This window comes from Mauremys mutica, chromosome 6 (assembly GCF_020497125.1).
Source record: "Mauremys mutica isolate MM-2020 ecotype Southern chromosome 6, ASM2049712v1, whole genome shotgun sequence".
Lineage (NCBI taxonomy): Eukaryota > Metazoa > Chordata > Testudines > Geoemydidae > Mauremys > Mauremys mutica.
The window spans coordinates 119,548,321-119,572,067 of NC_059077.1; the positions used below are offsets into that span (position 1 = coordinate 119,548,321).

Below are 23,747 nucleotides of genomic sequence, written 5' to 3' on the forward strand. Positions count from 1 at the left end.
GACAATTTAAAGAGTGCCATTTTAATTATGTATCATTCTAATTTCTTACTCAAAATGTTATGTGATGCCAAGTCAAACACCTTAAAGAAGTCTATTGCATCAACACTATTACCTTTATCAGCCAAATTTGCAATCTCATCAGAAAAGGTATCAAGTTAATTTGACAAGATCTATTTGTAATAAAACCATGCTGATTGGCATTAATTATATCACCCTCCTTTAATTCTTTATTAATAAAGTCCCGTATCCATTATTTTGCCTGGAATCAATGTCAGGCAGGTCGCTCTACAATTACCTGGATCACCCTGCTTACCCTTTTTAAAATTTTAGCTATCATTTTAGTCCTCTGGACCTTCCACAGTGTTCCAAGATTTATTGAAAATCAACATTAATAGTTGAGATAGCTCCTTGGCCAGCTCTTCTAATACTCTTGGTTGCAAGTCACCCAGTTCTGCTAAGTTAAAAATGTCTAGCTTTAGTAGCTGCAGTTTAACATCATCCTTAATTGCTGTTGGAAAGGAAATTATTTCATCATCATTATCTGATATGAATATTTTATAAATATGTTTTGAACACTTCCATCTTTTATGCTTTATTATTGACAATTCTACCATTTCCATCTAATAATGGACCAATAACGTTGTTAGTATTCATTTTGTTCCCAATATTCTTAAAAAACTTCTTCTCTTTGTCCTGAATTCCGCTGGGCATAATTTTGTTCTTGTGTCCTTTTACTTCCCTTATCAATTTTCTACAATTCCCAATTTTCTGATTTACACATTCATTACTATCAACTTTCACTTCCTTGTTTACAGTGTTTTATTTTTTCACTTCCTCTCTAAGCCAGGTTAATTTTTTTAACCACTGTGGTCTTCTCTCTTGATTGTGACTTTTTGGGCATCAAGAACATTTTAACACTTCTGAATTATCATTCATGTTTTCTGTTTAAATTTTTTCTCCCAAATGTTTCGGCTCATAATTATTTTCAACTTTGTGATATAAGCTCTTTTAAAGCACCAAGTATATATATATTACTGGTTTGGACTTTATTCTGTTTATAGATAACAAATGTGACCAATAATTTCAACATTTCCTTTGTAGAAGGTTCTGATAATTAAAGTCTGAAATCCTAGATTGAGCAACGACAGACCAAACTACAGGAATAAATGTTAGTGTGTCATACTATCAGCAGATTCATCATTACATCTTAAAGCAGATGACTTGCACCTTAGATCTATCATTAGGCAGACCGCTTTGTACCATCTGAGAACTACTGCCAAGCTTGTGACTGCTGCTCAATATGAATGACATAGGGCTGATGACTAATGCTCATATTTTATACAGATTGGATTATTGCAGTTGCCTATTTTCTGGGGTCCCTCCCCACTCCGAAGGACACACTTTATCCAAAGTGTAGCAGATTTCCTAACAGGTACATGTTTGTCACAATACAGCACTCCAATCTAGAAATCTTTACACTGGCTCCAAGTAAAGTTATGCACCAATTTTAAAGTTCTTCATTTAACTTTTAAGTCTGCTGGAGGGGTAGCCCTAATTAACCTGATTGACCTTTAACTGCCTTATTTCCCTAATACCATTTCATATGAGGACTGAAACTCCTTGAAAACAACATACCCTATTCTGTTTGTGATGCTGAAAAACATGTCCACCTAGGCACAGCATTTGCCATGTACAACAGTTAGGAGGGAAGGAAGGAGTGTTTGGGGGTCTGGGTGAATACTATCCATAGGCTTTAGAAAAGCATGAACCTAAAGCTTTCAAGACACTAGAAATGTGGATTTTCTATCAATATTGTTTCTCACTGTAAAATTTCCCCTTGACATATTTCACAGCAAAGTTAAGATGACAGCACCTGTTTTGTGTGTCTACAGGTGCAGAGCTCCACCTGTTGTGTAAGGATACTGACAATCAAAATATATATCAAGGAACTGATCCTGTAAGGTGCTAAATGCCCTCATCTCCTGCAAAATTTGTTCCCTAATAAAGAAATTATATGAAACTCAATAAGAGACATTAAGTTACAGGTTAGAAACCATCCATTTTTTCTGTATGAAAACTGGTGGTTAAATGGCCTGGAAAGTTGGCTGGGCTGGGGGAATTTCTAATCAGATGGCACTGCTTCAAGGCATGGTTTTGGGACTCCTTCTATGGTACTTTAATATATACCTATCCCAATGTCAGAACAATTGGGAGTACCAAATCCTGCCAATTTGAAATAGTCTGGCTGACTAAAGTGGAGAGACTGAATATTTCAACAATATTCCACCCCAGGAGAACTTAAGGTTAAATCCCTACAGCAACTATCCATTTCTTCCATATATATGCTCTCTCTCTGTAACACACACACGCATGCACACACGTTTTTAAAAATTAGCCTACGGTGTTTCTTCTTTTATCTGTTCCAGATCATTTTACAGTGGCATCCAATTATTTTTAACAATGCTGCAAGATCACAAATATTTAATTACCGTTGTTCTGTCTACAGTGCTGGCGTGAGTCTTTCAGCTCATTCCTCCAACCACACACCATAGTGAAGATAAGCATATGTATAAGACGGATACATTTCACATTTAGCCAGAGACTACTGAGACTTACATATCCATAATGTCCTTTCTGGGAGCAGTTGTAGCAGTACACCAATGCAGAATGCTCAGAGTACGAACTGGACTTCTTGATTGATCCTGGTCTGGTCTGCAATATGGAAAACAGGTGAGATTTAGGTCTAGTGAATTCCAAATGTTGAATTACAATTAAAATAATCTTAACAAAAAGCTGTCTAAATCAACAGCGTTCCAGCTGCAAGCAAGAAGTTTGGAAAAAGGAGCAAGTTGCTCATGTTACTGTAATATTACAGAGCAAATTAAACCTTGATAACCAAAATCAAATGGGACAGGAAACTTCAATGTCAATTCCATAAAGCCATTTTATTTCGACTCTCAATACAGGAAAGTAGGCTGCTGATTTCTCTTTCTCTTTTTTGCAGATGTCCCACTATCCTCAGGGAACAACCAGGGCCATCAGATATTACATCCACCAGCTGGATAGGAGCATTGGTGTATTGCAAAACTAGTCCCTCCCAGCAGGACTCACTTAAGGCAATATGGGGAAGGTCTTCTGAGAGAGATACATAGTCTAAATCTACCACACTCATATTTCCTCTCACCCTCCACCTCCCCTGCCCCCTCCCCTCAGTCACTGAACAGAATCTGCCAATGTCAATTTTCAAGTCAATCTAGTGGATCTGAATCTCCACCAAACACCAAATTAAATTATTGTGTTTAGTTGTTTGAAGTCAGAACAATTTTTTAATGCAAAGAAAGATTTGGAACACTAAACTGAACTCAATGGGTCAGGCAGCTTTATTTTTTAAATCCAGAGCCAGTAAATAATAACTTTGCTCAGAGTACCACCACATATGTTTTCAAGGGCATGCATGAGCACACATGTATATGTTCTAGGTTATAAACACACACTTATTTAATAGAAAACAATAAAAAAACCTTTGTTTAATCAGAGTTGGCATATCTGCCAAGGAAGGGGGATGGAATAAAGGTTCTATGAAAACTGGTCAAAACAGAATCCAATTAACTTAAAGCTCCACCTATTTTCCTTTATTATTCATTCCAGTGGAACACAGGAAAATGTGTGAGATTTCAAAGAACTCACCAATATTTTTTTATTGCAAGGGATGCTTTTTTCTTTCAAACCTCTCATTGTGTTTACCTCCCATTAATACTTCTAATGCCACTGCATATTCTTTCTTTACAGAGGAATTATAGTGATGCTTGTAAAATAGATAGAAACTACAGGATTATTCCTTGATCATCTTTTATGCATCTGACCACATTTTTGGTAGGACAGGACAAGCTTGTTTCACCACATTTTGAACCCACATGGCTTTAAAAGCACGCTTCAGATTCATTTAACTCAGTTCACATTTCATTCACTACACACTGTGAATAAAGAATCAGAGAAAGGACATGTCCAATGAAAAACAGTATAAACATGGAGCAAACATCAGAGAGAATGAAAACCAGTGTTTGTGACAAAAGGAGCACAAAGACAAAAAGAGAAAATCTCATATAAAACAACAAATATATAGTCTGTCGCTCTCTGTAGATAAGATATAGAGCTAGTAATAATGTGTTCAGGCCACGCACTTGTGCCAGCCTAGCTTTTTGGACATTCTGTCTACTACATAGAACAGGCTAAAAAGCCCTCCCCAGATTTAATGTACAGGAGAAAAAAAAACATTCATAAATTCGAACTGTTTTTGAACAGGTGGTGTGCAAAGCCTTCAACCCTAGTAGGTTTGGCCAGTTCCAGTTTTTGGATCCCATACCCTGCCACTCATGGGAAATAAAGTTCCATGGGTTCTAATACAGAGTTCCTTAGAAGGAGAAATAAATTAAATAATCTGGATCCTTCGCCCTCTGCCGTCATACAGAATTTTATGTGTATGAAATCCGTTTACAAGGCTTATGTCAATTGACGCTCACATTGTGATGTGACCAAGAAACTGCAACAGGTTATCTATCTCTGGTTACTTCAGTCACCACTTGTCTACTAGAGAGAACTCTTCATCTAGAATATCTGTGGAGTGTATCTGTCAAGGGAAGATCAACTGCATTATATTACAAATGACTCTATATTTCTATTACCGGTAAGCCTTAAAAGGGTTATATTTCAACTGGAGAAATTTGATTAAATGGTCTTATTCTTACAGTTTGTAATGTATTTGGAATGTGAAATTGCAACTGTGACACATCAGAGACACATATTAACATATGTTAAAGTATCTGTTACAATGTTAGTGAGGTTTTACACCTTGCACTGTCAAATGGAGTTACATGGATTTAGCCAATAAAACAATTTAGACTACTGTTGTTGTATGTATTTAAAATATCTATTAAAATTTACAGGAAGCTTAAAACAACATAACTTTATTTTGAAAAAGAAAAATCAGGGTTTCTTCTCTCTTGAGACACGATTTGTTAAATAAACACCAGACTTAAGGATCAGAATGATACTGCTAGCATAGAATTTAGCATGTCTGCCAGTGATAATGCTAGTAATTTATATGACTAAATGAATAAATAAAAAGTACTTATAGACTCCTTCACTCTAATCCAGTAGTTAAATCTTACAGTTCAAGATAAAAGTAATCCTCCCAGCTCATAAATTATGTGTGTACTTCTGTAGTTTGTGTCTTTTCTTCTATTTAAAGATGGGTCAACACTAGCACTTGAAGTTCTTAGCAGTTACAGCCTCTGACAGCTCTCCTCAGAAGTTCATGTTCCGCTGATCTGACTGATAAACGTCTGGCTGTTAATCTGAGTAACACTTTGAGCTGAAAACTTTAATTACTATGATAAATGTTATCAGCATGCTATCTTTTAACCAACTACAGTACACCATGCTACTAAGAAAAGAGGATGGCACTCTGAATAGGTCTTCTTCATTAGAAAACAATTGTACATCAGAACTCAGTGGTGGAAAGAGAGGGATGTTAAGCTTTTCTTATTGTACTGTACAAGGTCTAACAAGAATCCTTGAGAGTATTCACTGCATTAGGAATGTATGCTCATGTGACACGAAAAAAGCTCCATACAACATTCCCTTGTGTTTAGCAAATAGAAAAGGTCAGATTTAAAGAGACAAATTAAACCGAATACTTACTGTTCAGATTACAACTATACACATCTCTACGGCTTTCCAAAAGCCAAACACAAGGGGAACCTGTATGTTTTTAAGCCCTCTATTTTCTTATTATTTAAGGTTTAAAAAAGCATCTAAGGACTCCAATCCAATGGGTACAAAATAAAGCATTCATGAAAGTAGCTCCTCTATGTTATTTTTTTTGTTACAAACATTTAAATAATCTATATTTGTAGGGTGATATCTAGGAGATTACTTCACTATCAATATATAGAAGTAATAACCTGGTAGATAGTATTACCTATGAAAGGTCCATCCCATCTGCTATTCTTGCTGAAAGCTTTTCATGCACCAGTAAACTCAGTAAATATCAGAAGATAAAGCATAAGCCTACCACGCCACGGATTTACTCCTAATGTCTCCTCAAAGTGCAGCCCGATGCAACGATTACAAATGATTTTTCTTCTAATGTCATTTTACATAACCCTTTTTTCTGCATGAGTAGTTAGTGCGGAATGAATGAATGAATGCCATTAAAACAGTTAATCATTATCTGGGACACTGGCCTTCCTCTCTTCTCAACCAGGAATCTCCATGACAAAGGCCAAGAGATCAAAATGCCAGGGCTGCCTCAGTGGCCTATTTCTGACAGTAATTTTTTATGCAAATTGGCCTGCTGGGCAGCTCCCTCTGTGACCTTGAGCTGCCCTTATCTAAACTGACTTTGATCCAATGAGGGTTTGCTTATATGAAGCTCATTACTACCCAGGATATGCAATCTGACTAAATCTCACTAATTAAAGAGAATCTTCTAGTCTCAGTTTTATATTAATGCATGTGTGTGATTACACACAGAGAGACCAAACTACACTAGAATATGCTATGTGAATTGAACACTGCATTTTTGACAAGTTTATTCATTTCACAGTCAAGCACATAATGTCACTTTTAAAGGAAAATACAGTGCTTAACTGCATACTCCATAACTCAAATTTATACACACACATATATCCAACTTGAATAATGCATAGAACTGCAATGATTAAATAAAGTTTAGACCTGACACTTACAAAGTCCTTCCAAGCCACATTATTCTCTAATAAACTGCATGAAAACATAATTTAAGATATCGGATTCCCACTTGATTATCAGCGAGAACCCCATCCAAAGAACCAAGTCTACTATGATCCACAAATACCTAATGGAATGATTTTGACAGTTGAGTAAAATGTGAAAAGTTTCAATTGCTATTAATTACATTAGCTGAAACCAAGGTCACTGTCTTCTTACACAGATCAGTTTTTACCAGCCACCATTCTGCCTCTGTTTTAAGGCTAAAGCCTATTTTCCTGAGTACACCAAACAACATTGTAGGTAGAGTCCACTTTAGCACCCAACACACAAACTCTCTGGAAACTGTCTATACAGCTTATCCTATATAGCTGCCCACTGCAAGATTTCTGGTACCACCGCTAAAGCATCTGGCACTGGCCTCTGCTGGTCAAAAAATATTGGGACTAGATGGGATGATCCGGTATGGCAATTGTTATGTTTCCATCTCACTGGCAGATTCCATTTTCTGCTGCTATTTCTTACTTCATTCTACTGAGAGAGTATTTTCTCTCTCTAGTGCTCAACAATTAAAATGCTAATTAATCAGAAAAAAAACCTTCATCTAGGCAACACAGATGATCCTGCAGTCCTTACTCAGGCAAACCTCCCATCGAAGTCAATGGGTGTATTTTGAATGAGGACTGCAGCTGTAGGCCATAAATGTGCTACTCAAAAAGACAAGTAAGGAAATGTGAAACTGAGAGTGAAACTCACTTACATCAGTGCTGCTATGTCTGCTTTCAGAGACCAAGGCACGAGGGTCTGACTGTATCATGACATACTACAGATGTCACTACAACTGGGCAAAACGCGGCAAAGGAAGTGACACAACAACTGCATTACTGTAAAAGCATATTTCATTTCTCTTTAAAAACAGATCATAATCTATTTATACTTTAGGAGAAGCAATAGCAACTATAGGTCATTCCCCTACATTCAAAACTGCCAGTAACAGCTAACATGTAATGTCGTAATTATACTAAGATTTTTTTTTTAAACCATGTCATGTACCCAACAGACTTCCACTCCACTGGGTAATTCCTTAATTAGGCAGATTTTTGAAACGTGTATTATGTACACAACAGACCGGAACGTCGTCTTTAGAGTATTCCTAGTCTATCGCGTGATTGCATCATTAAGTCACACATGCTACGTAGTAAAAATCCTTATGAAAACTCATGAAAAAAAATGTACAGAGCATGTTTAGTATGCAGGTGAAGTACATAACTTAAATATTTTGGCTTAAAAATCTCACAACCACCAAAGCAATTAGACTATTTTAGTGGACCAATTCCTTGTCAAATTTATTTCTTACATTCTTACATAAACTGTACACATCCAAAAATTCGTTGTTCAAATCCACCAACCATTAATTTTTTGTTTTAAATTGCACCTGGCTTGTGACCTCTTATTCACAAGGTATAACTTGTGAATGAGTATATTTAGGTGTGTTTATAAACCTCAGAAAAATAGGCTACATAGCAGAAACAATGAAATAAGTGTTACTAAAGCAGAGTGAATTATGCAGTTATATTTTCTGTAAATGATACCTAGTAAGTAACAAATCAATGACTAGATTTTTTTTTTAATTGGATAGTCTGGAAAAGCAAACACCTGCAAATAACCACAAGGAGAAATATAACTTGTTCAATCCACAATACAAGGGGTAAGACAGGATAGTCTTCTCCAGAAGTAGACATTTATATAATGCATTTTAAATAGATGCAAATGGCAGCTACAATTCACTGTGTGAAAAGATGAAACCAAGAGACAAAAACTAGAAAATTATACATATGAAAGAAATGAATGTAATCTTTTGATACTCTTACGAATAGGGGAAAAACACTAAAATATTCATTTAGGATGTCGCTTCTGTAAAATGGACAAAAAAAATTTCAGTAAGTTCAGAACAATGAATATATGCAAGACAGTATGGATAACAGCAATTCACTCCCTGAATGCTCCAAAATCTTCCTGGCTTAAAAAGCATCCCAATTTTCTCCAAAGGTGGTGGCATTTATTCACTGGTCCATGCCTAATTTTACATGGAATGCAAAACGGTATTTAAATAGGGTGGTGCATTAAATTTCAACTATTTCCTATGGAGCTCTCAATCTACAGACCTATCTTTCCTCTATTTTAATTTTAAAGTAAGTTAGCAAAGGCTTCCTTCTTAAACCCCAGAGACTACCTATACAGTGACACAAATGCACACATTTATGACAGTAACATAAATGCTCCTCTGAAGTAATGTGCAACATTAAGTGAAATCGTTTCCTGGAAGATATTATAGGGATCTATATTTTATTTGCCATCTTAAACATATCTGGGTCTTTATGACCTTATTTTTAAAATGTATTTCCTTTTTATATTTCTTAGTGCAAATGGACTGCATAAATAAGCAATGTGCTATGAGGCTTCAGACTAGCCGATAAACCCTTTCAATTTTCATGCCAGCTTCTTCTTTTGTAATTCAAATCTGGCTGGAAACTGGCAGCTCTGAAAACTGAAACAAGCACTGCCACAAATACCTTGTAATGCTATCGACCTTGTCTGCCCATGCAGTGAGAAAGGGGGATGCATATGTGTCTGCAGTCATCCAGATAACACAACTCATTTTTTGGGGGGGTGGGGGGGGGATAACAGAAGCCAACCCCGGACTGTGCACCAAAAGCAGTCATTACCAGGCAAGCTGGAGAATAAGTCTCTTCAAAATACACAGCGCATTTAAAAACCATATACAGGGCTCAGCCACTGCTTTCATTACCAATTTTAATTTAGCTCCTTCAGTTTGCCAGCCAGATAAACTCTTTAGTGCTGTTTTTTAATCTATTTGCCACATTTTCTGTTTAAGATTATAGTAATATGGGGCAGGAGAAGGAATCACTCTTAGAGGAAATAAAGAAATAGATCCGCTTATCAGCACCCATCAGAAAGTTCATTAATCAGCCAGGCTTTGTGCCCCCTAAATTGAAAGGTTAAATAATCCTCTCAGGAATATTTCTAGGCACCTCCGCCAATTGTCCGGAGAGAAGCTGCCATTCACAGCACTCTGGATCGGTGACAGGGTATTTTACTACTGTTTGGACCTCAAACAATGACGGACAAATGGCCTGGCTTACAAAGAAACCTTTTAGTACAAGGATGGAAAAGGACCACAAGCTTTGATGTGGGGTGGGGGTGGAGGGAGGAAAGAGGGAGTTGAAGGAGGGGGAGGAGCCATATATGGCTCCCTGTATATTTTATTTGAATGTTTATTAGTGTAGCTATCAAATGCATTTACATACGCATGCACACACACACTATATAGACACATACATAATATACACTCACACTATTAAGAATATGCATGTTTACACAAGCATTTATACATTAATCTGAACACAAACATTTCCAGAGCCTGTAAAATTAGGAGCTGAACAAAACTGAAGCTTGGTTATATTTATTAGCTAATACACTGGGGAGCTAAACAAACCCCAAGGTTTTAATTTTTACTGTCATTCTAAATGATTTACAGCTTCCTTCGCCCCCCCCCCCAAACTATATCTGGTCCACTGGAACACCCTTAACCACAAGTAAAGCTTTTTTCAGAAAAGGAATTATTTCTTTAAAATATGGCAGAATATGAAAACCAAGCTTATTACAGTAGTACTTGAATACAACTGATTCTGAGAGAATGTGTTTCAGTCCCCTCTAGCTGTGCTTTTGGAGTGTTATCTTGACATCAGAAACTCAGGAGGAACGAATTATAACTAAAGATTCCTATGTTAATGACATATCAGCTAGCTGTCAATCTGTATTGCCTTTGCTTGTATTGATGAGTGAAGGCATACAGTGCATTTAAAATAATCAGACTATTAAAAAGACACGGTCATTTCCTTATAACTTTGGCACCGGCACATGACCAATATGATTACTAACTATCCAAGTTAATGTTCATTTGGCAGGAAGCAGCGTCTACAATTTGATAGCTACGTACCTTAGGCATCCCCCTTTAAAGATACCACATATATCCCAGACAGAAACTTTGTACTTATTTTCATTTGCCTATGCAATGAGCCCCTGGTAACTATAAATTGCCTTTAAGGAAATATTTGATACATGTAGCGAAGACAATCCCTGATCAAACAAATTCAAACCAATCTGTAAATGAACTTCTTTGAAACTTCATATGGTGTTTAAATTGTCTTTCCCATATACCCATTTCTATTGGTACCTGTCGCTAGATTTTACTTTGTAACATGATTTGGGGAACTTTGACTAGCTAGACTAAAGTTTCTTAAAACAAAGCAGAAAATATTTTAATTTCCTCTGACATCAATTAAATCAATACCCCACTGACAGTAATCATGTCCCCAAATCATCCTTCTGAAAACTTCTATGCCCCCCTCTCAAACACCCCTGTACCACCATCAAAAAAGCAGCATCAGTGGGATCTCGTTTAACCAGGTTCTCTGGGCTGCCCATCAAAAAGTCAAACAGAAACTGTATACCACTGTCAAATCCAGTATATCTAAATAAATATAATAATTTAAATTCAATCTCTTTACAGACAGAAAATAATATAAACCCTAACATTTTAGAGCCATTATGGCAACCTGCTGTTTCTGAGAAATCCTATGCTTTATTGCTGGTTATTTAAAATGCCAGGGCAACAATTTACTAATAGAATTAACAGCACCGTCAAGAACAAAAACAAAGAAAGATGCCATGTGCAGTCAGCATTGTCAGCTAAATAACTACAGTATGAGAACTTATCGTAGGTACAGTTATATAACAAAACAATTAGAATCTACTGCAGATGCACAGATGAGGCACTAATGGAGAATATCCCATTCAAGTAGATATACACCAAACTGCGAAATCAAACGAGTAATTAAAAAGACGTTTGTCGAGTCCTGGTGGTGGTGGAAACAAACAGCCAATGGCAGTAATGTCATGGGCTGTTTAAACCTGAAGCACTGCCGAAGCAAAGGAAAAATATATTGTATATCTATGCACATTTGAGAGTTATAGTCATGGCTTTTTGGAATAAATTTACTATACATTACAAACAAAATTAACATACTAAAATAAGTTAAAAGTTGAAGGTCTAACTTCAATCCACAGAAGCCAAAAAATTCAGAGCCAAGAGACTTCTTACTTTGTCATACATATTTATTTTAACACGTGATCAATCAGATCACCCACTGTTCTGAGACTTCGCTAATACTGAAATAAAATGGTGCCTAGTCAGCCTGGAACTAAGCTCTTTAACTCTTAATATATGGGGTTATATTTTAATCACTTTTATGGTTTTTTTTTTAATTAAAACAAAACCACGGTAAATCTGTCAGAGATAGTAACTTCTTCATTGACATGACAGGCCATACCTAGATGTGTTGCTGTTATTATTGACATGACAGATCGCTCGGAAATAAGTCAATGAATATTTTTAGGGAATCAATCTGTAGATGATTAACATGATCAAGCATAACTTAAAAAGTTATGATCTAATGTGTTTGAGTTCACTGACAAGATAAACTCTCAGCTCCTAAACAGCAATTATGGTCTATACATGTCTACTAAAAGAGTTATATACACACATTAATTGGTGTAACACACCATATTCTCTCCTCCCAGGTAAGTGAATACTCATAGACTTTTTAACATGCAGATTATTTATATGATATAGTGCAGTAGTTTTAAATGATACTAAAGCATACCAGTTACAGACCATTACTCACTGGACAACTGACAAGGAAAGGAGCCATTATTATTATGACTCAAAATTCTTATGAATCAGAACAGGATGTCCATGTCCGAGTTAGCAGTTTACATTTTTAAACTGTTGTTTAAATTTTGCAATATTCAAAGGCATTTATCCACTTAAAAGAGCAAAATGCAAATATTTTAAATTAAAAATATGTATACCTAGATTTTATATAAAGATGTTAAACCACAACATAATTTTTTGTTTTTTTCATACAGCAACCTTAGACACAACCTCACATACTTTAACAAAATGCAGTAAACTTTGTTTCTGCACTCACAGCTTGTATGTCAAGATTCAATGAACAGCAACAATTTACAGTAAAAAGCATGAAATATTTACTGTAGGTGAACTGCACAGAATTATTACATACTCTCTCAGACTAAAGGCTGTAAACATAAAATGCAGCAAATCTGACACTAATCTTCCACCTATTTATTTTACTGTTCAAATCGTTAATACTTGTCAGCATAGAAATTAGCGAAATGAATGCTTATAGGTATCTTTTTTATTTAAAAAAAAAACAAAACAAGTCAAAATAGTCGCCAGCACCGTAAACATTACAGAAATGATAGCACATGTTAATCCTTTTAGTTAAATGAAGCTGGTGGTGGTTATATGAGGGAGAAGGCCTTTTGATAAGATCTAAACATTAATCATTTTTTTTTCTACTTAAGTAACTATTTATCCAATCATTCCAGTGCATCACAAAAATAATGTGTGATGAAGAGAGATTAATACAGGGCAGTTTAGACATTAAGAACACAGAGATTCCTACTCCAGTTCTTAGTAAATATTTGGGGTAATTGTCATCCTTTCCCAGTTGTATGGATGCCCTGCCATTGGGATCACTGACAGTTACGTGTGTTGTACAACAGCCTTCAGAATAAAAAGGTGTTATTGTTAATTGAAATAAAAATACATTAATTTCACCGCCCGTAAAGCCAGGATCCTAGTCTCCCACCCCGCAGAAAGTACAGAGTCCCTTAAATATCTTTATTATGCATTCAGAAGACACATGGAAGTCACAGATGTACTGAAGGATGGATCTTAACAAATGGAAATAGTTCAAGGGGCTACTGTACATAGGTGCGCAGAAGTTAGAAATGAAAACAGTCTGATGAGATCAGTCCATTCATCTCTTCCCGGTGTAGGACTGTTTCCAACAGCACATCAAACCACAACTTATAATCAAGGCTTAAGCTGTACCACATCACTCCCCTGCCCTAATACGTACCATCACCTAGTTTCAGCATAAAATATTATAGAAAATATTCAGAAAATAACTATTATGGTTAATGGTTCAAATAAATGACAGTTCATTGTTGTGCCACTTGCAGGTTCATATTCCAACAAAGTTAACTTTCACAGGCTCTAACAACAGCATAGAATTCTCAGAGTGCTTTAGTGGTGGACATAGCATACGGCTAAGGGCCAGATTCTCAGCTGGTGTAAACTGACAGTGCTCCACTGAAAAGCTAGGACAATTTACATGAGCTGAAGATCCAGCCCTAGGTATAGAAAGACATTAAGAACAGCATCAATAGCAAAGCCTCAAACAAACATAGTAACATGGTCGCCACTTAAAAATATCTGCAATTGGAATTTTCTACTCTGTCTTTACTAGTAAAAACCAAAACCTGATTATTGCGTACTTCAATTATTTCCCCTTATAAGTGGTTAGCTGCATCTAGTTCTAAAATTGTATTTTCCTGAGCAGGTAAGTATGCATAGAGTACATGTTTGTAGACATTCAAAAGTTTAACATGATCTTTTTTATTACTTATGAAGATCGTTCATTTTGCCTTTACTATTTTAAAGGCAGTTTAAAGTAAAAACTGGAAAAGACTCCATCATTTTAACAATCAATCTCACCCATACCTGTAGTATATATTTTGGACTCATTATACAGTTAAAGTTACTATGTGTAGAATGATCTAACTGCTAATTTATATCTCAAAGCTATCAGGGTAGCCTTTTGTATACTTTGGCTATTTGGAAATAGGACCAGCCCTAAGAGTTCCCTATGGTGACAGCAGTAAACGTACTCTGAATTAACCTTGCAAAGAAGTCACAAGTAAGGAAGAAATAGCCATTAATAGGAAAACAATACTATATACTGCAAAACAAAAACTAAATGAAAGAAGTTTCTATTTTAACTAATAAATCTGTCAAACCAAACCACTCCTGGTTGATTTTTTTTTTAAAATAATGGAATACTTTTAAAGCATAATACCTTCATGGAAACATCTGCAAAGGCCACACACATGTAAAAGCAGGAGGGATGAAATTTTCATAAACATTTGATAATTAAAAAAAATAACTCTACCAGTTATTATTAAAGGGTTGGAACATCATTCTCCTAAACTAAGCATGTTGCAGCATAAATTTTCAAGCCATGTGAGAACTTGATGCAACCCAAACATCATAAACCACTTTTTCCTAAGTGTAGATGCTCTGGTTTTTCCATTGCACAGAACATCACAAAGTCATCCTTATTTCAAATTCAAATGCCTTGCAATTTTGGGTTATCGTCACTGTAAAACATCCAGTAAAATGGCTATGTGAGTTTTGACATATAACTTGTGATGGGATGCTGTGTGTCTCCAACGTATGTGAAAAATATACAGCCTATGTCCAACAAAAGTAATATTTTTACAGTATTTTCTTTAAAAAGACAACAACAGTGATCAGTTGGTGAAATGTAATATAATTTACATAATCTTTACAAAGTTACTGCTCTAGAAATCTTAGGTCAAGTAACGAGAGGGGTTAATACTGTAGTCATGTTCCAAGAGCCTCAACTAATCCCATCCATGAGTCAGAGAGCAGCAAGACTGGAGAGTAGCAAGACTTAATCTCTCCACCGAAATACTTTTTTCCATCCTTCATCTGCACAAAACCTACAAAGCCTTCTCTAGTTTCCAAATTTTCCAACTCTCCAGCTTAGATATTTTTTCACAAATGCTGTATTTTAAAAATGCTTTCTGAAAGTCACATTTTTAAGGATTTAAATTGATTTGAGGCTAGACTGCTCACATTTTTATTTCAGAAAAAAGGTGGCAGGCCATGTAGAATTGTAATAATGGCACACAAAGAAATCAGAGCGCAAAATTTAAACACAAAAGATGTATTGTCCCTTCATGTCTTTTACGCACACAGGCCAAAACAGCGAATTTCTGGTTCACCTTTTTTTATGTAAGTGGATTAAAAGTAAGATTAACAAATTGTCAAAAAATGTGTTAAACGGTAGCCTCCGCTGGTTAAAAATTCTGATGTCTGTAAAACTCTGTTGGTGGCCATCTTGGACTGGGGTTGTAATATAAATGAAACTAGCAGAGACAGGAGATGGGGGAGGGGACCGTTACTGGCTGAACACTGGAAGAGGAAGGGAGGGATTATCAAGGATGAGCTATCCTTATGGAAAGAACCCTCCTAAAAACAGCAGGAATTTTTTTTTAAAGTATATCTACACATCTGAAAAATACATTAGAAAACAAGAAACAACCTATATTTTGTCCATCTGCTGGGATTTACCTTTCCTTAGTCTTTCTACGTCTATTTCCTGAAGAAGGCCATATTGATATATGAAAGATTAATTTATATTTCTTTATTGTACGTAGATTTTATTCTTGGATTGTGGTTGCTACATGCTTCAGTGTATGAATGCATTAGATTACAATATGCTATGATAAAGTATAATGTACATAGTTAGAAAAAAATGAAATTATACAACACGAACGCAAATTTTATTTTATGCCAAAACATTACAGTGGCTGTCCGTGTCTTTCCTGGTGCTTAATGTCTTGTGCCTCATATCAGGTGAATATACAGTACATTTTGTCCCATTTTCAGCCTGAATCATGCAAAGGAACGAACACACACAGATAGAAATATACGCTTGTGTACCTTAAACAAAACATTGTGGGTTGCTTTTTAAAAATAAGCTTTGTCCTACATTCTTCATAGTTATCCTTTATTTGATTGAAAGGTAAATGCTCATTAAAAAATACGCGTGCGCGCACACACACACACTATACCCCCCCCACAGAGCCAAATCCCACTCATTTTACTTACTTTAGTAGACCCCCTAAGCCAAGGGTTCTCAAGCAAGGGTACGCAGAGGTCTTCCAGGGGATACATCAACTCATCCAGATATTTGCCTAGTTTTACCACAGGCTACGTATAAAGCACTAGCGAAGTCAGTACAAACTAAAATTTCATACAGACAGTGATGTGTTTATGCTGCTCTATATATTATACACTGAAATGTAAGTACAATATTTATTTACAGTTGATTTATTTTATAAATATATGGTAAAAATGAGTAAGTCGGCAATTTTTCAATAATAGCATGCTGTGGCACTTTTGTATATCTATGTCTGATTTCGTAAGCAAGTAATTTTTAAGTGAGGTGAAACTTGGGGTTCGCAAGACAAATCAGACTCCTGACAGGGGTACAGTAGTCTGGAAAGGTTGAGAGCCACGGCACTACGCTATTCATAGATTTACAGATTCCAAGGCCAAAAGGGACCATTGTGATCATCTAAGCTGACCTATATATAAGATCAGAGAACTTCTCCAAAATAATTTCTGGAGAAGATTTTTTTTTAAAAATCCAATCTTGATTTTAAAATGGTCAGTGATGGAGACCCACCACAACTCTTGGTAAATTGTTCCAATGGTTAATTACTCTCAACATTAAAAACGTTTGCATTATTTCCAGTCTGAATTTGTCTAGCTTCTACTGCCAGCCACTGGATTGATTGCCTTTCTCAGCCACAGTGAAAGTAAACTGGATTCAGCCCAAAGCCACACGCATGTAGTTACATATAAAGTGTGATGGCATTTTTTTTTCTTCAGAAATACTCCACAGCAGTAGTAGTCTTCTGAAGAGGGTAATATTGCTGTATAATAACAGGGCTAGCTGCTATTATTATTTGTTTAAGGTAGTGCTCACTATGTTCAAGGAATTTTCCAGACTCTCCAGAAGGCCTGGTCTCGGTCCCAAGCACTTCACAATCTAAGGATACAGTCTATACAGTCAAGATTGAGTACAAATTAGTTTGGGGTATTTGTAGGTGTGTGGGTCTCCAAGAAGTGCAAAGTTACCTAAAAGGGGAACTGCCACAGGGAAAAAAGAAAGGTGATCAGATTAAATATACAGAGCATTTTTAGGTTTAGCAAACGGCAAAGCTGAACAAAATTATCCAAAAATGAAAGTTAGAAGATAAATCCTGTTTGTTCCACTGACTTCAGTATGGACTATTTTTGCAACTGAAGTGGGAAGGATTTTTTCCTAGGCCTGGATCTGTCTAGAGCAAAATATTCTACAAACACATATACAATTCTAGTTTGGGTTGTGAGTAGTTTATAAACAGAAATGAAAAATAACAGAAAGATAGAATTTAGAAAGAGGCTATTCTTAAAGTGAATTGCTATGACTGAAAGTGTTCTTTACTATATATATGATATGATATGAAAGAGATTATAGTGCTGGTATGGTCTTTGGATCAGAGACTGCATCTTTCTGAGTATTTGCAGCTCATCTTGTACAACCAGGCCACCAATACCAATTGGTGCCATTGGCTACTACCATAATAAAATCATAAACAACAATACTATTTCTTCAGCCAGAGTTATAGGTAGGTTTCCTAAGGCTCAGGGACAATGCACTGTAGGACTCAACTTGTTTCAGGGGCCCTTAAAAATTATTTTCTTGTAGAACTGTGATTCTTCATATTCTCACATTATTTATATCTGGCCAAAATATTTTAAAATTATTTTTACTGGATTTTGAAAATCAACTTCTTGTATTATTACCCTACTGCTATGAGTTAGGTAACAACAAGTTTGCTAAATGGAGAACTGTGTATCTGCTTATCATTTATTGCATGTAGGAAACAATGAGAGGAAAAAAACCATAAAATATGTTGACAACTTTATTTTATTTTTTCTGAAAAAAGGAGAAACTTAGAATAGCCACAACGAAAATTATTTAATCATGTTTTAAATAATCATCAAAACTGATCATTAAATAGTAATTCTAGTTAAAATTTCAAGAACCTAACCCTCTCCAGTTATAAACCTTTGATTATCACAGAGCCTTTAAATTTAAGCATCATTAATATGATTTAATTGTCTGGTTTTTTCTGACACGGAACAAACTAAAATATTCTGCTCATAATTCTTTTTTGCCATTTCAACTGCCTCTTAACATTTTTGAAATTCTAACAAAAAGAAGCTGCCAGCAAGACATTTCTGACAATATTACAACTTTTTTTTAGTGTTTCAAAATTTCCAACCGTAATAGTTTAAACTAAAACCTAATACCAACCATAACAGTAGCAATGGAATTGTTATGTACTCATTGTTCCTCCTGAAGCTACATTGAAGTGCAAGAGCTACTATGAGTCAATAGATGGCAGTCCACCTCTTAGAAAAGAGACATATAATGAATAAAATCATCAAAAGCGTCACAAAGAGACAAGAATTGGGTTCTGTTGTTTTTAACAAGCTTTCAGAGTGATTAATTAAGAACATTTTAAGAATGTATGTGAATTTAAACACAATTTTTATACGGACCTTTGGCAAAGCGGTATGATAGAAGTGGTTTTAAAAGTTCATAAACATGACACATATTTCTATAAAATATAATCGTTGCTCTGCTTGGGTTGATGTCTATATATGTTATGCACATTATCAGTTTACAATTTTCCCAAATTCAGTTTGAACCCTGTTGTTAATTTGCTATATATATTGCTAAGGTGTGAAAAAACCTGAATCTAACATTAGTACATATACCTGCAATGATGTACATATTCTCCAAAAATAATAAATGCAAGTATTTTTCTTCTTTTGCATTATTTGTTTATAAATCTGTATTTATAGCAAACTGTGATGGAATTGTAAATTGATGACTGCAGTTAAACAGTAGAATGCCTATATGAGAGCAAACAACTTCTACCTTTTAGTCATACTTATGTAGAAGAAATAGACAAGAAGTCTAGTCTAACACAACAGTTTCAGCATCATCTGTGGATATTATTTGCTTCTGTTGCAGTTTAGATCTAGAGAGAATTCTTAAGTGAAAAAACAAAAGTTGACCCTGACATGTTTAAGTAGTTTAAATAATATAGATTCTTTTGAACTATATTAAATATTTTATATTTTAAACGTCTACGATGTCTGTTGTCAACTGAAGTTTTAAAAAAAGTATAATCTGATTATGCTTCAATTAATGTAGCTGTCAAAATTGATCTTCACATGAAAGATGCTATGTAAATACAAAATATCATCATAATTTAAAAACCTGGATAATTTATAGTACTAAATAACAAAGGCATTTATAAGAAACAAGGTAGGGACTACATATTTAGTAATGAAATCGGAAATATTTATATGTATGTATATTTGATCACATTTCAAAATATTCTCTCACAAGCACAGATTTTCCAAATTAATTAATTTTTCCAATATGACATTTCCATGCATAGCTCCAAAAATTTTGAAGTAGATCTTCTGTTGGTGGATATTGTTAATTTCACACCATTGAAAGTATAGAGTCAAAATACTTTCCCTGAAAATTAGTTGGCTACAATTCTTCATGGTGAAACAGCTCAGATTGCTTGTCAATGATTGCCAGGAAGAATCTGTTTGTAGCCTTTTAAAAAGTAAGAATTTTTGAAGTGTTGATTATAACTCTTCTCTGAGTAATTGTTCAATGTCCAAAACAGGACCGAACAACAAAATATATTTTGACATATTAGCTGAAACCTAATTCATCATCACATTATCTATGTGATTCTTAGATTTCAAGTTCCATAAGGGATCTAACAAACCATTTTAACACTTCCTTTTCTGGAGCATAAAGAATTACAAAGGATCGAATCTTTTCTTTTGAGTATCTTTAAATAAATAAAGCAAACAACAATATAAATGAATGCAACTAAACCTATTCTTATTACATCTTCTTTAATCTGGTAATTTAAGAGCAAAGAAAATATGCATATAGAAATGGAGATTTCCAAAGTGAATGTTTAAAAAAAACAAACCCTAAGCACAGGAAAGATTTTCAACAGAGTGTATCCTTTACTATTAAATTTAGCTGCTAAAACAGAAAAGATAAAGTTCCAACATGTTGAAAAGGCACAAGGAACAGATTTTAAAGGACATCCAGTATTCCCTTATTTGAAAGAAAAACCTCAAACCACAGCACAACAAAAAGTACTGGACAAACTTTTCTGTTTCTTTAATCGTACAAGGATTACAGTGGTTATAAAGTTATTCCAGTTGAACACACATTTTCCTTATGTTGAAAAGAAGTCATAGGCAAGGCCTAATTTTTTATACATAAAGGTGTGTGTGTGTGTGTATATATACATACATATATATTTATTTTGTATTTAAGGTTTGTAGTGTAGATCAATTAGACATTATTCTAAACAAGTTAAATCTTGTTTTCAGACTCCACATTAGTTAATGTAGGTGCAGTTTGTTTAAATTTTCCCTGCGTTTTGCATACAAGAAAAAAATTAAAAACTGAATGATTTATTTGTAGTGTGCAGTAGTTATTTTTATAACCATAGACCAACTAACCAGGTGCCAAAGAAGAAGTGGCAGTTGATTTCTTCTTTAAGAATCATGTACAAAGATTTTAAAGTTTATTTCTAAAATTCACATTCCATTCTCTAGGTAAGGTTCTTTAAATCAAAGTTAAAGAAACTGCCTTGTAATATATGGGGATCTGACAACCAAATCTGGGAAACAATGAGAGAGGAATACTGTTATACCCCAGTATAAAATTAAACTTTCTTTTTGTAATGTATACAGTAAATGCAGTTATGGAGCAGAAAGTGATAGGGTGCAGTCATTAAATTATGCTAGTAATACAATCAGAACTTCTAAGAATGGATAAAAAGGGACAGCGTATTATTGCATTCTCCAGTTCAAAAACTCTTCAGATGTTTATTATCTTCCTGAAGAAGATGCTTGTCTATATTTTATGGTCAGCAGTTCACAGAAGAGTAAATAGGTTGGGTGTACAAGAAAATAAAAAAGGTGTTTCTACTTACTGTTAGGTGATACTGCCTCCATATTTCTGGGCAAGCCTGGAAAATAAAAATATTGATCAGCTGGGAGCATGAAACAAGGTGCTTTACAGCCTGTTGGTTTTGGCATAACACAGTATCCACCGGTGTCGGTCACAGGAAAATAAGAAGCTTAACTGAAAGGGTCTGCATTTCAGCTTCAAAAACCTGGCTAGACAGTTTAATTGAATTTTACACTGGTTTAACACACTCCCTGCCATTGTCAGAAAGCCAGTAACAGTTTTCTCTGTCCCTTTCTTCTCTTAAGGTTAGAAGTTTTGGAGACTAACATGTTCTTAACTGTCATAACAATTATTACTATAAAACAAACCCAAACACAGCAGACTGAAATTCTGCATGCAGGGTATAGAATGTGTTTTGTAACATTTGAAACCTACATAATGTTTTGGAAATTAATTCAGCAGTTACTTCACTTTAATACAGAAGTGAACTTAAAATTATGTTGCTGTTTTTGTACATGTCTGAATCCTAATCAAAATATAATTGTTACAAGTAATAATCCTCAGTAGCCTAATGTCAGATGAGATGTAAACAAGGAGCATAACAGATTGCTTTAATGCTTCTATTTTTACAATGGCTTGCTGTCTTCTGTTTTGATCTTTGCCCATCTTATTCACAAACTTCAAAGTAGAGTCCATGGTAAAAACTATATATAAAGTAGATTTTCTATAACAGCAATTTAACAGTAGACTTGAAGAAAGCACAGAACGTGGGGGAGAGGAAATATGAAACTTTTTTCTTAAAAAACAAAATAAAAATGTATTGAGAATCAGTGAGACATGGCTGCTAAATATTTTCCTAATATTCCTTAATATTTTTACAAAATTTGCAATGGCTTTTCTGATTCTGATTTTATATACATATCAGAGCCAGAAACAAATACCTATTGCTAATGTGACTGTTATACATGTCAAAACCAGGTGTACAGCTGTGTGTGTATATGTGACTAACACACAACTATTATCTGTGCAGCATCTTTAATTTTCTTTATAACGCCTCTATTTACTGTGGAAATAATCTCTCGGTCATTTGAACGATTTCCCATTTGGTTTGTAAATCTCAATTTTGAGTGTTTCCATCAGAAATCTTGGTTATTCCGTTTTCCAGGCAGTATCATGTAGTTTTAACTTCCAACTCTCTAGTCCCCTTGTCTTGCAAATTTATATTAGTAACATTTCTTAAGATTTTTGAACCAATCCTTTCTCCCATGCCTGATATACCTGCTTTCCTTTATTTTTACAATAATTTACATTTAAAAATACAAACAATAAACAAAATGTAACGGAACTTCTAAAAAATAAAAGGTAGTTCCAGTGGCCCTAATCCACACAACCAGACAGCACCACAGAAGGTTTTCTCCAGATGAGCTGAACATTGTATTATTTATTATATATTTTACTAGTCCTGTAATTTTCCAGAGAAAAATGTACACTCTGTGCAGTGCAACCGTTCCACACTTTCTGTCTTATTAAAGTATTGCATGTAAATATTTGTATTTTATATTAATATTATTTTTGTAAAGAAACAGTAAGATGCATTACCTTTCTGGGCACAGGGAAGCAATAAAACATGTGACAGTTTAAAAACACTCAAGCTATCCTGGAATGCAAACAAAAGGATTTACCACCTCTCCTAAAATGGATACTAGTTTGGCACTTACACAGGATTAGCAAGGGGAGCAGGCAGTTATTTACACATTAGTTCTGGGTAGTTTTCGATTACCACAGTGTTCCCAGAATAATATGGTTGAAAAATCGCAATCAATGAGTTGTCATATACTGGCAAAATGCCACTCTGCAATATGACCTTTACTTACACAGCAGCTATTTAATAAAAAAAATTACTTGGTTTTAGAATAATCATTTTGTGACTCTGGATATGAAGACACTATTTACTGTGGAAATTTGTTACTAAGAAATAAGAAACTTAAACCTTCTCCAAGTAGTAGTGCTTAATAAAACATTTAAAAGGCACAACCTCCCCTTACTCAGCAACTCTTATCTAATAAGAGCTAGCTATTATTATTGCTCTTATCTATATGTGCATTTTAAGGCTGTAGGGAAAAAAGAGGTAAAAATCTGAAGGAAAACTGA

At 34.9% G+C, this 23,747-nt stretch overlaps 1 protein-coding gene across 3 annotated transcripts in view; it reads right to left on the reverse strand.

The window, feature by feature from the left end:
* ZCCHC7 (zinc finger CCHC-type containing 7) overlaps positions 1–23,747 on the reverse strand; it is a 161,145-nt gene that overhangs the window by 11,217 nt on the left and 126,181 nt on the right. For all 3 annotated transcript variants that reach the window (XM_045021798.1, XM_045021799.1, XM_045021800.1), the window contains 2 exons: positions 21,619–21,654; positions 2,617–2,712 (listed from right to left, as the gene is read on the reverse strand). In XM_045021798.1, the coding sequence (XP_044877733.1) occupies positions 2,617–2,712; positions 21,619–21,654 (132 nt within the window). The remainder of the gene's footprint in view (positions 1–2,616; positions 2,713–21,618; positions 21,655–23,747) is intronic.